This window comes from Chelonoidis abingdonii, chromosome 7 (assembly GCF_003597395.2).
Source record: "Chelonoidis abingdonii isolate Lonesome George chromosome 7, CheloAbing_2.0, whole genome shotgun sequence".
Taxonomy (NCBI): Eukaryota; Metazoa; Chordata; order Testudines; family Testudinidae; genus Chelonoidis; species Chelonoidis abingdonii.
The window spans coordinates 62016894-62033142 of record NC_133775.1 but is presented as its reverse complement, the minus strand read 5'-3'; the positions used below and the strand labels follow the sequence as shown (position 1 = coordinate 62033142).

General features: G+C 41.0%; 1 protein-coding gene and 1 long non-coding RNA gene across 8 annotated transcripts in view; both read right to left on the bottom strand.

The window, feature by feature from the left end:
- Nucleotides 1-16249, bottom strand: part of LOC116839862 (uncharacterized) — a 374064-nt gene that overhangs the window by 69680 nt on the left and 288135 nt on the right. The window lies entirely within an intron of this gene.
- Nucleotides 8017-16249, bottom strand: part of RC3H1 (ring finger and CCCH-type domains 1) — a 97631-nt gene continuing 89398 nt past the window's right edge. For 4 of the 7 annotated variants that reach the window (XM_032806080.2, XM_032806081.2, XM_075067922.1 and 1 more), the window contains 6 exons: nt 14461-14674; nt 13895-13985; nt 13633-13768; nt 10907-11071; nt 10146-10261; nt 8145-8386 (listed from right to left, as the gene is read on the bottom strand). In XM_032806080.2, coding sequence (XP_032661971.1) covers nt 8236-8386; nt 10146-10261; nt 10907-11071; nt 13633-13768; nt 13895-13985; nt 14461-14674 — 873 coding nt within the window. In that variant the 3' untranslated portion in view covers nt 8145-8235. Of the gene's footprint in view, nt 8387-10145; nt 10262-10906; nt 11072-13632; nt 13769-13894; nt 13986-14460; nt 14675-16249 lie in introns of all 7 variants that reach the window. The other 3 variants (XM_032806082.2, XM_075067920.1, XM_075067921.1) reach the window with 3 other exon arrangements.

Sequence of the window (16249 nt, the reverse complement as noted above, 5' to 3'; positions counted from 1 at the left end):
GATGTTCTTCACGCAGCACACAGTCAACTTGTGGAACTCCTTGCCTGAGGAGGTTGTGAAGGCTAGGACTATAACAGTGTTTAAAAGAGAACTGGATAAATTCATGGTGGTTAAGTCCATAAATGGCTATTAGCCAGGATGGGTAAGGAATGGTGTCCCTAGCCTCTGTTTGTCAGAGGATAGATATGGATGGCAGGAGAGAGATCACTTGACCATTGGCTGTTAGGTTCACTCCCTCTGGGGCACCTGGCATTGGCCACTGTCGGTAGACAGAATACTGGGCTAGATGGACCTTTGGTCTGACCCAGTACAGCCGCTCGTATGTTCTTAGGAAGGAAAGGCATTTTGTTCAGCACTGACCAATAGGAACAGCACACAGGGATCCTTACTTATCCAAAGATACTAAATAAGTTCAAGAAGTAATTCATGACTCGGCTCAAGTCTCACATTCTCCTTTATTATCCTATTTTTTTAAAATTTTATTTTAACTTTTTTTGTTAAATATACCTCTGCAGGGCACAATCACATACAATCAATACGATTGGTAAATTACACAAGCTCTATCCCAAGCATATATGCACCAATGTTAAAAAGTTATTTTTAAAAAACCAAAACGAAAAAATAAAATAAATTCCACCCAAAAAGGTGATAATGACTGCAGAATGTCTCGGGGAGACCGGTATGCGCCTAAGAAACCACAGAAAACTAGGCTTACAAATAAAAGTATTTCCGTAGAGAAATCCCACAACTGGAAACAGGTGGCTTCTAAAGTGGGAATGCATATGGTTGTGTATGTTCTGTCTCTTAACTGTCACAGTCCTCCCACACACACCTAACACCCACTGCCCTATAGAGTGGAACAAAATGGGGACAGAGCTCTTCACATTACTATCACCGGTTATCAAAAGCAGAAAAAAAATAAAAAAAAAATTAAATCAAGCTAGTGTAGCTGATAAGCTGACCTTCAAGGAAAGCTCCTCTTAGCACAGAGGCTGCTTACCTGGCAAGCAGAAGCCACAGGGAACGCAGAAATTCCTGACACTAGAAAAGCTAAGAGTCTCACGTTATTGGCTATTTTGTCCACATTGCAGTGCTCACTTAGGAGAGACTGCAAAGGAATGGCATAAAAATTACAAACAATGGAGCAGCTAGGTTGCTAGGGGGTTATTACTCCTCTCCTGACTCAAGCTGTTTTCTGCATGCAGAGAAAGCTTCTGCCACCTCTAATAAAAGCTAGAAAGGAGCTCACTGCATAGGTCCAGTTGTGGGATCTATCCAGTACACAATCTGGTTTGGATGCCAAAGACTTGTGAGTATTATCTGCCACAAATTATTAACAACTTTAATATTACAGAGAAGCAAATGATTTTTAGTTTATACCATAAACATCAACTACACCACAGGATTTTGTTATTTAGTTACAGATACATATACATATTTCAGTATATCTAATACTTTTTCTTTTCATGGACTGCGTCTCCCTTTGGTTGTACTTTCCACAAGACAAAACTGTTTTTCTATTTTTAAAAATTGATACTGCTGTGTTTTCCTTTCGGCCAAAACTTCCAGAACCAGGAGGAACTGGTGAAACTTACACAACTCCAGATCGATCGGGCAAAAGCGTCCAAAATCTGGTGGCTGGAGCTCAGCACCTGAATGGAAGATGTCTGATTTTCAGAGATGCTGAGCATCTGTAGCTCGTACTAGACTTAGAGGTTAACTCTGTGGAAGCTGCAGGGGCTCAGTAGCACTGAAGGCCAGACCACTTATTCAGGTGGCTAAACTGTTAACATCCAAGTTTGGGCATTTTGGCCACAGTGTAATAAAGTTCCACCTGCACTGGGAGGCTGTTGAGGAGGAAGTCCAGTGTACACAGAGAAAGAGCCAAGTTCTTCATGCACTCCTTCATTAGAAGATTTCAAAGAAAGCTCCACTCTCTCTGCTTATAGTGTTCAGAGTTCCCATGGCATGAAACAGCTCTCACCACTTATACATTTAAATGACATTAATGCTCCTTTCTTCTCCAATTAAAGGTCCCATCTACATCACAACAATCAACTGCTTCCAAGGATGAGGCATGATCAGAGACACAGTTAACATCTGTTTTTCACTACAATGTAGAACCTGTGTCAGGAGACTCTGTTGGAATAAGGTCCCCGAGACCAGTTGACTTTTGACATGTAACTGAACTGGCACTTAAGCCTCTTCCCAGGATCTGCCATTTTGTCAGAAAGCAAATAGTTGATGGTATCACTTTTTAACAATATGGTATCAGTATTTAATTTTTATATGTCTTAAAGTTATGGTGAGAGCAAATCCGTTTCAATGTCATATGAACAATCTTGGCCATGTACTCACATACCACAAAGGACACAAATGTCACTTCTCAGCACCAAGACTGTGTTTAAAAGGTAGCTCAGAAGTGCTGATTAATTTTTAATCTAAATTGAGATTTCATTTAGCACAACAGGCCTTTCACCAGGTCAATGTCTGAATCACTATGCTGAACAAGACAGGGGAAGCATTTTAGTATGTTAGAGATGTGTGTAAACTTGTGGACAGTAGCATCAATCACTGTCAATACTGCCAATATTAGGAGGTGGGGCAGAAAGTGTACATATTTAGAGACAAGGGGAGGAGGAGGATATCAATATAATGGATGGTTACGTAAGGGAAGTCATGCCAGTTATTCTGCCTGTGCATGTAAACTACTCTATGTACTTTTCCACACTCAAACAGCTTTTGCATGGATTGGTTTTCCATTTGTTAAACAGAGGAGGCTAGCTGGCAGCACTGCTATTCAGTGCTCTCATTTTTAGTACTGAATTTCTTGGGCTTTTTTATTAAAGTTAAGTCAATCTTTGACTGAAGATAGCTTCTTGACAAAGTGCTCCCTCTTCAAAAAGCTGCCCTGAGGGTTGGTACTTATCACTGACCTGTGGCTGTCAGAATATTTTTAAAAGCTCCACACTTTTGTGAATGGGAACAGCAAGAAGTGGAGGATTTTCTGATTACTTTTACTGTTTAGGTATTCCCCTCTGAATTTCAAAAGCATAATCTGCAAGAGATTTAAGTAACCCCAATGGAAAGTAGTTTTAAAAAAGGCTTTACTGTATGTTAAACTCAAAAGCCCAATTTTCTTCTTTGCAGGTTAGTGAGTTTGTCACAGATATTAAATACTTGTCATCAGTAGGCAACGATGTCCTTGCATGAAGTATTTGTACTGTATTTGATTTAAAGCAATGGTATAGCTGGACAGGAGTCTTGTCAGTCTCACTGGACTTCCTTAGGAGTCAAAGATTCACATTTGCAGCAAACTAGTTTTTAGAAATTTTAATTTTAAATCAGCAAAATCCAACAGGTTAATCAGCAATAATGTTTATAAACATGGCTTTTTTAACTATGCAAACTTCGAAGTGCCTTCTCTGCTACCTGTAAAATTAGCTGAGAGAGTGCATGGGAGTGGATGAAAGAAGAAGTATGAAAGTTAGAAGACTCCAAAATATATTAGGTGCTTAAACACACCCTTTTCAAATTGTGTAACTAGATGAACTGATGCCACCATTTAACATATGGTTAAGGCTTGACAATCATTAACTGTGCAAACTGCTACCAGGAGAATACAGTCAACTCACAAAATTCTACAAAGATTTGATTATCAAAACGGCTATCCTGGGGGAAAAAGGTGGAAAAAAAGTAAAAGCACAAGTCTTTGGCTCTCCTTTAAAGAAAAACAGCAGTTTACCATGTTTATACAGACCCCGTTTGCCTACCAGTAGGGGCAATATCACATTTGTGCATCACTGAGTAATAACACCATTAGAAAAGGCAACTTCACAGAAGTTATTGGCTAAGCGAATTCATTTGAATGCTCTGTTTTGAGGCAGCAAGCTGTCACTGTTGCACAATCAGAGAGGATGATGGGAAAGCCAGAGAGGTGGACCAGAGGAAGATAACAAGGGTCAATAGAACTGAGACAGCTGAAGAATTTGAGGTTAAAGTGCTAACAGCACTACATGTATGAAAGGTGCTCAGTTCCACAGGATTTCTATTTTGAAATGGGGCAGGGCAGCCTACAAATGGCTAGAAGACAAGCATATATAATTTTACCATTAAGATAGGGGAACTGGGGCACATGTAAGAAGGAAAAAACCCATGATACTACTAGAAAATGAAATTGTTTATATTCCTAGTGGGTCAACTATTTGTGTCTGATATTGTGAAGAATTGCCTGCTGTTTGAAGTGTCTCATTTTTAGGGCTCTGTGAACATTATGGTTGAAACTCTGCTAGCAACAAGCAGTCAAAGGTTGGATCTACACCTGCAAATCTACCCTACTTGCCATACAACACGATAATGCCCCAACAGTATTCCAACACTGTTCTTGCTGGAGTAGATGAGACCAAGCTAGGCTGTAGCAGTTTCATTTAACTGAAATGGACAATGTCCTGGTGTAATAGGGACAGGGATAAGACATAGAAATGAGTGAAGCAGTAAACACAGCTGGTCCATGGGGGAATGTAGGTTATCTGTTTTAACATCAGTGCTGGCACCTGAAGAGTGATGGGTTCTCAGCTCTGCTGGCAGGATTTCAGGTACTGTCTTTGTGAAAACTTAAAGCCTTTTTCTGGTTCCCTCTTTCACTAGTTTTATCACCTAAACTTCTCCAAAGAAACATAGGGAAAGTGCAAGAGCAGGAGAAAAAGGAAACAAAGCCAAAATCAATAAGGTTTGCACATATTAAACAGACTAGTTAACAAGCCAAACTACAATGTTGAGCAAACAGGGCATTCACCTGGAGAGACTGATCACAACAAGGACACTATGCACAAAAAGTACAGCACAAACAGGGGAAAAACAACATTAAGGGTACTCTTTCTAATCCATAGGTTTAGGAGCATTTACCCTTGCTGACCTACATGTAGTGATCTGAACAGTTCTTACTGTAGAATTTTTCTTTCCCTAGGCCTAGAGAAGAGGGTCAGTTCTGAACTGGAAATGCAATTAGTTGGCACAACAGATAATGGGCCATAATTTTTTTGCTCCCTCCAGATTTTCTTCCTACAATGGAGGAAAATGTGCCACAGCATGCAAATTGTTTTGGTAATTTTTTATTATTTTATGTAAAGATTTTTCTAGTCAAAAGAAAAAAAAATCTGGCATTCTGCACTTGCCCTCCTAGATTAGAATACTGCATTAAATTATCTTGACTAAAATGAGCTTGTGTTAATACAAATACAGCAGAAAAAAAGGTTTCTTAAAAATAACAAAGTCAAAGCTGACCTGGTGGTGGTGATCTTCACTTCAAGAGTAGAGACCACAGCATGGGTACCTGAATCAGCTCACTCACCAGCATGCTGTCAAGACAGCGCACTGAGCCCACTCTAACAAGGAGAAGGATGGAACAGAAATAATCTCTCAGCAAAGTCAGCCCAGTCCTCTTGAGCTGGAAGGATGGAGGCCATGATCAAGGAAGGGTGCAGGGTGTAAACATGCATGAGTGGGAGAAATAGTGCAGCTGGTGAGAATCCAAGGCAGAGAAAAGAGTCTTCCCTACAATCAAGGAAAAAAATAAAAGCAAGCCTCAAAACTGATTTCTTCGGCAATTCTGAGGCCAAAGTTAAGGTAAGAGTGAAATAAACGTGCATGAATGCACGAAGAGTGTGGCTGTGAGCTGAAAATGCTTTATCTTCATTCCGTGCTTCTACCTCCCAATCAGACGTTTGATCAGAACAGCTGCGCTCATGTGAAAAAATTCTTAAAACATACCCAATATATATACAGATATAACTATGTATATATGTATATATATATTTATATATATAAATTTTTATTTAAATAAAAAAGAAAGCTCGAATCCCAAGCCAATATGTGTATCAAATCCTTGACCAGCCAGGTCTGTAGGGCATAATCAAATTCAATGTGAAATAGTATATAAATGCGGTGCCTTGACTGGGCAAATTAAATAATCGCTACTCAAAAGAGTCTTCTGTTTGGACATTCTACTGGTAGGCAATAGTGGGACTGTATCTACCCCCTCCCCCATTTTGTTTAAATTAACAGTATAATGGATGCAAAGCTTAGTCCAAGGTTCCTATGACCTCAGCAGGAGTTAAGGGTTAAGAAACAACTAAACAAGAAAAGTATTAACTCTTGCTTTTACCCAACCAAAGCAATGCAATAAATTTATTACATAACCAGTGCTTTCTGATTTAGTAGTCTAATCCAGAAAGAAAAACAAAAAGCAGGCCAGACGGGCATGGAGGGAGCAACACTGAACAGACTCTTCTCCACTGAGTTTTCTATTCAGAGGGGCTCAATTCAGTGCCGGCAGAAAGGGTCAAAATACATGCAGCAAGAGCAAACCCTCACTGATTTTTGTGCCTGTTAAGAGGAACTTCTCAGTGGAATGATACCACACAGAAGTGAAAGGCTTGTGACTTCTTAAAACTGCTTCCATTCAGGTTATCATCTCCACCTACGCACCTCCATTGGGAAACTGAGCAAATGACATAGGTCACAACAAAATCCTGGCTTTCAAGTATTCCAAATGCTTCTGGCAGGATCACTGTTGGACCAGAAGTGGCATTTCTGGATGCAACTTTTCTCCTACAGAGAAGAAATGCTGGCTTCTGAAAGGATTCCATGGAGCAATGACAGACAAGGCTAAAGAGCAGCAGCTGAATTTCCAGTCTTTGCTGTCCAATTCTGGTATGCCTGGATCTTACCAAGCATTACTATTACTTCTACACTTGCCCTCCTCTACTTTTGCTAATTGCCAAGTTTTGTGCATGTAAACAAAAGTTCTCTTCCTCTTCCCATGAGAAGCCTTCACTGACACCACAAATAAATAAACTGCAGGCCAGAGGTGGCAGATTATAAAAGCAGAAGACACAAGCAGCTCAGTAATTAGCAGTAAGGGCAAAAAAGCTATAATTGAAATACTTTTTTTAAAAAGGACAAATGGAAGGCCTGTTCCAAAGCTCACAGAAGTCAAGGGAAGTTTTTTCACTGACTGACTCCAGTGGGCTTTGGATCGGGTGCATAACAGGTAGTCAGTGCCCTTTCTGAAGCAACCCTAGATGCTATCATGATTGGAAAAGGCTGGGCTACAAAAAAGACCCTTTATAAAAGACTATCTTCATATCCCCTAACAAAGGAAACTTCCATCTTTCTAAATAGAGGCTGATGAAAAAAAAAAAAAAAAAGAGTCTTCGCAAGCTAGTTTTCAGTTATTTTCCTTCCTTAAAATCTGTGTTCTTTCTCTTTTTACCTTCCTATTGCAAGGGATGGAAACTTTTTGGTGCCTCTGTCGTGTTGCTCAGTGCCAACTGCTGGCTGGCCAAGCAGCTCAGGAGCCGGACAACTAATTTCTTCAATCTCTTCTGGAAGTCTGAAACATCCAGGTCTCAACTAGTTGAGGCCCTCTGTCCTTTGCTGAACTCTAATCCCAACCACAAAATACAATGTCATATCAGTTCCTAGTTAAATAAACGTAATGTGCATACACTAGATTCTTTTTGCTACTACTTAAATAATAGCCTTGGGGATACATGCTGCAGTGGGATGGATATTATGGAATGCTTTCACTGAGCTGAAACAATTGCATCAACTGTGGCTAAAAGCTAATGGGTATAAGTAGAAAGGTAGTGTAGGCGTTGGAGAACTCCTACTTACAAGAAATTCATTTTAAAAACCTACTGATGTTTGCTGCATGTTTTCTGACACTGTAATTCATAGCCTCCCTCCACCCTATATCCCTCATTCACCTTTAAATTCATACCAGGAGGCGGCCAACGTTGTTCTCAGGTGAAAGGGAGTGGAGGTGGTAAGGAATTATACACTGGGTATGTAATAATACCAAAGTAAAAGAAAAAACCTACTTCATTAAGATCATACAATTAATCAAACAGAGTATATATATATAATATCTTTTTTTTTAAAGCCCTGTATCCAAGGCGTCCGAAGTTATTAAAATAAAGTTCATTCACAGAACAAAAACAAATTTAATCTGAATTGCTTGCAGATACTGCTAATTTTTTTTTTTAATTAAAAAACGCATTAATGTGAACTATGTGCAGGGTTTGTTTCTAGTAGTGGTGTTTGTGCACATTGCCTCCGGACCTCCTGTGCTGCTGCTTCTGCGTTTCTCTGACCACCTTTAGAGGGAAGCATGATGGAAGCTACCAACTTCTCCTCCCCAAAAGAAACTCTGGGAGGGATGCTTTCCTCACTTCATGGAGAAGAGGCGGGTGCAACTCCTGTTCTCTGGGAGTCCTGGTGGTCTCCTCCCCCCTCTGGGTCCTCTGACAGGTTCAGAGATGTGGTCTTGTTTGACAGGGGGCTGATGTTCTCTTGCGTCAAGACTGATCCATTTGGAACATCACTGTGGAAGGAGGGATGCGGAAGGAGAAAAGGAGGATAAACAGATTTTAAAAAAAAAAACTGTACAAGGCCCTGACTATTGTTGCTCCAGTGTCACAATGACCATCTGTGACAATTTCACGAGATAGATTCATTGTACAAGGCAAGCTTGTGCCTATTTACTTCTCATGAAGACCTCACCAGATCAGAAAAAATATACATTAAAGATAGTGGAAAACAAACAACACAATAAAAGAAAAACTGTACAGTTTCTGTAACAGCACTCAATAGTATCCATTTTATGAAATACATATAGAATTAACCACCATTCAAATTGTACATTGCATAAACTTAGTATTTAATGTGCCTCCCCCGCCCAAAATCATTTCCAAATAGGGTGACCAGACAGTAAAATGCGAAAAACTGGGACGGGGGTGGGGGGTAATAGGTGCCCATATAAGAAAAAGACCCAAAAAATCACAACTGTCCCTATAAAACTGGGACATCTAGTCACCCTCGCTGTTTCATTATTTCCACAGTGCAGATGGAAACTGCCATTGTACTAATACTTCCCTCCAGTGGTTCCGTTTCATGACAGACTACAGCAGATTGTGCAGGGCTGAGAAAGGGGAAAGTGAGGACTCTACTAAAAAAAACTGGGAAGAAATCTTCGTTTTATATTTTAACTGGCTAAACTACAAAAGGTTTGGCTACTTTTAAATTAAATCATTGAATTTAATTTATGGTACCTCAACCACTCTGAAGGTCTCTAATTTCTCTGGACAGCTAAATTATCTCTATGTTCTCTCCATTAGACTCCAACAAAGTGGTGCTATTATCAGCAATTTAGGATCCTACTGTTTTGACATTTGAGTGTCTGTTAGGATGCAAATAATTTTAATATTTTAGTGATTTATTATTTTTTCCAGTTAGTTGTAGAGATCAGAATAACTTCTAAATTACATGGTAAAGAAAATTAAGTGTGAATACAGCACCCTTACATCACCGATTCAGCACTGTCCCTCTGCTTACCCGCTGTGCAAAATAATTCAAGAATCTGTAATAGCTGGTGTTTAACTTGACCACCAAGCTAACTAAAAATCTTCACTGATTTCCAACCACTGAGCTAATATCAATACTTAAATTATCTAACTGAAATTATACAGACTAGTTTTACTGACAACTGCAAAGCTTGTGCCCTTCTGTTCACAGTGGAGAGAAGCCACTGTAGTCTTTTCTAGTTCAACTACATCTGAAGTAATGACCTTACTACTGTTGTAACCAATGCTTATAAAACTCCTGAGATGTGCAGACCTATAACATTCCAGCCAACAGCATATTGTAATGCTTTTTTGTTTATACTGTAAATGCAGTCCTAATTCAAGACACATACAGAGATCAATCACCACTGGAAGCTCCATGTAGCTGCAACAGCTGATTTTTGCCCTGATTTTCAGTATCTTCATAAAACATCCCCATTTCACAGCAAATGCCCCCAAAATATTCCTGCTATTAAAACCAGAATAGAGTAATTTGTTTTATGTGGGACTAGTTAACAATTCACCCCCCCCCCCCAACACCTCCCCTTCATTTCATTCCTCCACTTGGCTGAAATCATCCCAAATTCACGGTAATACTATACATTGAATAATTCCATTCTTCACTAATGTATACTCAATATAAAAATGACACAAAAGCAACAGGTATCTGATGCTCTTTGTATTCCAAAGAGACAGCCCTGACTAACTTATACTCTAAGGACCAGTGGAAACTCCTGTTACCTGAACGTCAGTGTGAGGTCCTCAGCTGGAACCTTGCTTTGTGGTTCCAGTTGTCCATTTTCTGTCTGTTTATTGGTGCCCAAGTTGCTTTTCATGTCCAGTGAAGATTGGGTCTCCTTTGAAAGAAGAGGACAGAAAATATTGTTTCACATTGTACAAATTCTGTGGCTTCATTCAATGGGAACAGAAGAGAATGCCTGTAAATCTTGCACAAAGCACTGCACAAAAGCCAAGAGACAAGAAAATACAGATTCAGAAGGATCTGTCCATCCATGCAGGATACCGAATTTCCCAAAAGATAGGAATGATTCATACACTGTGAAGCAAAGACCAAGAACTTTAACACCACAGGCCAGGTACTGAACACTGGCCTTCTCTTGAATGGAAGGCAAAATTCTTATGCATGTTACACTACAGTATGTGTTGTAGTCAGCTGAAAGGCTACATTTAAAACCAAAGGAACTTGGACAGCAATTTGCCACAAAGTTTGTAGTTACCTGCCCAATTACAAAATTAATCCTACTTTTGTTTTCAAAAGGCTACAACAATGAAGTTGAATATTTTAGGCACATTAGAATTCAAATCCTGGACACAAAATACTACTAACCTAGAGGTTTTGACTAATAAAATGGTGACAGGGAAATGACTAACACTGGTAGCAGTAACCCAGCATAGAGCCTTACTGGCAAGGGTTAATGTGCTGCAGCCAACCAAGCAGCTCTACAGTCCACCTTGCCACGTCCCACACCCACAGCACTCACCATGCTCAGCTCACGGGTTCTCTTCCCGATTTCCCTTTCCACCTGGTGCAGTTCCATACTCAGCTGTTCACTTGAGATCATTGCAGGCCATTTATGAGGTGGTGGCTGTGGCTGGCCTGCCAGGGTGGTCGCCTCCCTCTGCAACAGCAGCCTGTTATTAACAGCCTAAATGCATAAAGCCAAGCACATACACAACTGAGCACACAACAACCCATGTGCAGAGTTGGACCAGGCTGTAATTCAGGAGCATTGCCTAGCTGCAAAACCCAAGCCTTCCCTCCCCTTACATGAGTTATTATGTCATGACTTTGAAAGCACTTCCAACAATATTTCAAGGGGTCTCTCTTACATCCAGTTAAAGGTCTTCTTTTGCACTGCTTTTTTTAAAAAAAGATGTCAGTATTTAACATACAGTTATTTTAATATTGTGACAAATTAACCCTAGTAAGGGTTGTTGTGCCCTGATGTTTATTTTTCATTTGCAAATGAAGCCATAACACATTCCTAGGCGTAAATTTTTGTTTGTGAACTGTTTGCTCAACAAAAATTCCTGAAACATAAGCAAACCCACGTCCTTGGAATAAGAAGCAAAGGGCTTTGCTACAGTAGAGAGCACGAAGTCCCTACAATATAACTAAAAGGTAGTTACAATATTACTACTTTTATAAAATTGTTTGAAGATCCTAAGATGGGAGGTGCTATGCAAGTACAGACAATGAATAGTTCTTCCCAACCCATGTGAGGAAGTGTGGAAGCACAGAGAGATCAAGTGACTTGCTCAAGGTCACACAGTGATTAAATGGGAAATCCAAAAAGCAGAGCACAAGACTGAGTGCCAGTTCTGTACTTTAATTGCAGGACCATCCTTCCTTACAGTAATCACAGATTACTGATCTACAGTTAGCAAAGACACTTATTTACAGTAAAACGTACGTGGCCAGGGCTGGTTTATACCCAAAGCTTTGACCTACCCATCTAGTACTTAAATGGGAGATGCCTCCTGGATTATAAAAAACTAGTTGCATCTAGAAACAAACATGACAGCTAAAGCTCCTGTGACCTGAACAGCAGCTTTGCTCTCAAGGTTTTATAGTTAATGTTCAACATTTAACCATTTAGGATGTAAGACAATCAAGATCAATTATAGTGGCATGTGGGCAGCGAAGCCAGGTACAGGTTTTGAAACTTTCCAATACTCCTCCATTAAGGCACCAGCAAAGGCAAGCATGCACAATTTAAATACAATTTCCCTCTTGTCCTGAATAAGAGCACAAGAACACAAACAAGTCACTTTTCAAGTAACTGGGAAATGTGTGCTTCTTGAAACTGTCATTGCCATTCAGACATTGTGAGTGCCATGAACACCTAATAAATGCACAATGAACTCCTGCTTTAGGAACCAAGCTCTTACTAGAGCAAAGACTTCTTAACGAACAATGATCCTTGCTGAGAGAAACCTCAATCTGACTAGAGGGGAGGTGTCTTAGAGTAGTTCTCCGTTGCTTTCTGTAGGAAGATAAGGCATTCCCTTTCAGAAAAGGGTCAATAGTACAGTAACTAAGCTTTCCTACAGCAAGAATTGCTTAATTTTGTTTCACAACTCTCTCCTACCACAAGGTCCCATAAAATGAAATCAAGCTATTGTGGCAAGACACCTTCCCCGTTTCCCCAGCCTCCACTGCTTTTAGCCCTGGTGAGACAGGCTTGGGTAATTTGGTCCCCCTTGGGACACAGGGAAGTCTGCTCCCAGTATCTTCCCCAGTTCTTTTGAGAGTCTTTCTCCCTTGTGGGAGAGAATACTGCCTCTGCTCCTGGTGAGGCTTGCTGTCTTGCTGCTCCTACACTCCTGGCAGCAGGGCTCCTTCTCTCTCTGCACTCTCCCCTCATCTTCCTCCCAGGGAAGGGTTTAAAAAAAATCTCAGGCAGCCCTAAGTTAGAATCAGCTGATCCTAAATAACCTCAGCTGAGGCTCCCCCGCAGCTGATTCTAATTGATACCTTGGTAACCCTTTCTCAGCTGAACCTCATTGACCCGTAATTACCCCCCAGTTGATAGGGAGGAGGGCCTTTTGACCCTCTGGGACTGAATTCTGCCCTTCCCTTGCAGCTGTATGTCCTGAGTTTATCACATAATACATACTGCTCATTGTTCCTTTTACAAATATACACTTCCCATACCATCCCTCTGTGCAGAAATTACACTCATTTTAAGTAAAAATAAAAGCTCAGCTTTGAATTCTAAAGTTAAAATATTTTAACATCTATTTTGTTCAGTTTTGTGGCTTGTGCTGTTTAGGAAGAAAAGGGCTACAGTACAAAGCCAAACACCACACAAAAAGGGTTTAACTTGCAACAGGTAGAGTCTGATTCACTCAAAATGTGAAAAGCCAAGAGCTTTATTTGCTTACAAATAATTGGGTCCAGAAAAGACCATGAGAGAGAAAAAGCAAGTAGACATGAACACACAAACGGTATGCTCTCTTTAGACTACAAATTAAATTTAAAAAAAAACATAAGAGCAAGCAAGTCCTCAGTTGCTGCTGCTAAACTGTCAAGGGTTTTTCCTTTGTGCTGAAGTGCTAGGAAGTCCTGATGTCAGGTATCATGGATTTAAATTTTTGTACTATGGTCAATATGAGAGAAGAATCTCTGGCTTCCAGTAAGCAAATCTGCTAACTCCATCTCTCTCCTGCTCTCTCATACCCCTTCCAGGGCACAGGTACCAACCTCCAGTCCTCGTAATTGTGTCTGCTGGCTGATCTGATGATTTAGTTGCTGCAGTTCCAGCCTGAGCTGCTGCTCCCTCTCAGCTGACGGCAAGGGTTTCCCGTGACTGGCCACATCTGACATGGACAATCTCTCCCTTCGAGGGGCAGGAAAGGGACTGGAAAGAAAATAACTTTACTAAGTTTGGTAAAGAAGAAATTACTATAAACAGAATAAGTACAGACAAAAAGGGTGAGCGTGTGCATGAGACAGACATTCCCACCTGTCACTGAAACGTCCCTGAGAAGGTATGTTTTGGTGGGGTGAATATGCAGAAGCTCCCCAGCCGCCATGAGTTCCATATGGACTGTAATCTACAAAAGAACCGAAGGAGTTACCCAGATAACACATGCTATGTTACAATGCTTTGAGTTACAGAACTATCCCATATATAATCCAATAGATTGGTATATAGGTTGCAAAGAATATCCGTAATAGCTGGGAAGAAAGATTAGTTTAACCACCAAAATGCTTTTTCCATATGAATGCTATGCCTGAACTCTCATATACAGCATACGTTCAGATAGTTAAAAAAAAAGTCATCATCATTCCCCAGCTCCCTGCAAGTACAGTAACCCTTGTAGGAAAAACAGGTGGAGTATGCATGTATGAAACACAATGCCAACTGGCATTTCCATCCATAATTTATCAATCAGAACCTGGTAGCACCAGGTACCATTGAAGAGTCTGATAAAATATTTCCTAAGACATTTTTTACCTGCACTATACTACCACGCTAATAAAACAAAACTATGCTAAAAGAAAAATAATCATGTGTACCCGTTATACCTGAAATGTTGATAGATTTGGTGGAAGCTCCCTGTACCGCCATGGCCTGCATGGGGCCAGAACTCTGGTACATTGTTTTGGAAGTACGCGAGATGGCCCCAAACCTTGACACAGTTGGCCGGTCTCCAAATGGGATGAGGTCATCATCCCCAGCTTCTGCTGCCCTTCTCTGTAAGTCCAACCGCTGGTCACGCATGCCTTTACTATCTATGTTCTGGACAAGAGGTAAAGAAAAATAAAATTGACCACAGCAGTAACAAAATATTTGAAGTGTCTCTTTCCCTGCTGCTTGTCTTCCAGAATGTGCCAACACCAGTATGGACAAGTCTTGCTCAGGGTATCTGTCAGGTGGTAGCTTATCGATTATGGGATTTTTGCACCTGGTTCCTTCCTCTCAGCATCCAGACAGGCTTCCTGTTTCTCCAGTTAAAAACTCAGAACAAGCAATGACCACACCTAGATAAACAAGATCTACAAAGAAACTAAGATGGAGGATGGCTACTATGACAGAAAGGGAGAATCGTGGGGGACAAGAGTGAGGAGGAGAGGAGGCACAGCCTACTGGAGTGAGTGGCCCTCCTTCCAAATCTCAAAAGCAACCCTTCTGGAACTTGGCAGCTGAAGCCCCCATCAATTAATGGCCTCTCCAAATTCCATTGAAGGTAAGCTGCCACAGGAACTGATCCAGGGAGGGAGTAGCCAGGATGCTCACGCCTAAATGCACAGAACCTTGAATCATGCCATTCAGAGAATTAAAAAGAAGTCACTTAGAGATGTCCTACCTACTGAGGAGGGATGTTTGGAGCCAACTGCTTTGTCCCCTGGTATCTTTGGGAGGCACTGGATGGCTGCCCTTGAGGTTTATGAGGCACAAACTACAGTAGTAATTTGAGTAGCACCCACTCTAAAGAACTGTTTAAACAGAACTTTTAACCTTCCTATCCAGGTGTCAAAAGACGATACAGTGTGTCCTCAGGCAGGTCTCTGGACTCAGAATGGGAAATTGTAAGTTCACCTTTGGGTGGAGTAGATACAAAATCTGGAAGTAAGGCTGCCCTTGCGGGAAAAATATGAGCCCCCGCTCATCCCTATAGGATTTCTGTTCCAAAGAGATAAAGGTTTCGTTACATGAGTGACCAAGTAACTCCACTCCTCTGGCATGACCCTACTATGGTTTTCCAGGAAGGAAAAAGGATCTTAGTACAGGAAGATGGTTCAGATCTGATTCTAGCTCACTCTCTTTGAGAGACTATGAGAGAAGAGAAGGATGAGGCTTTTCCTGCCCCTAGGAAAGAAGTCTCTTGAATGGACAACAGAAAAAGGGGCTCAGAAGGTCACTTGAACCCGATGGTGAGATTCTTGCCAAGCTTTTTCAGTGGAAGGATGAAAGCAGTGAGGCAACAAAGGCCCTAATTATATATTCAGTACATGGCTCAGATGGAGGAATTTCCTTTGTGGTGATGAAAAGTAATTCCACCCATTCCCATCCACGAGACTGGATGACACACTGAAGGTGGAGGATATCTTGTCAGCCCCCATCTGTGACCTGGTCTTTCTGGGTGGTGGAGGGAAGCAGGGGAGAAACTTAGGAGACCTGCAGGACAGCTTCCAAGTCCCACAGAGGGCTGTTGAAGCAGAAAGCAATTGCTTCATTTAGAATACCTCCTGCCACTTCCCAGACCTAGCAATGGCAATTCTGCATGGTGAGAATGTGCAGGACAAACAAAATGGCCCAGCTGCCCAAAGCTGCAGGGGAAAGGCATTTATGATGCTTCTTACCCTTCTTTTT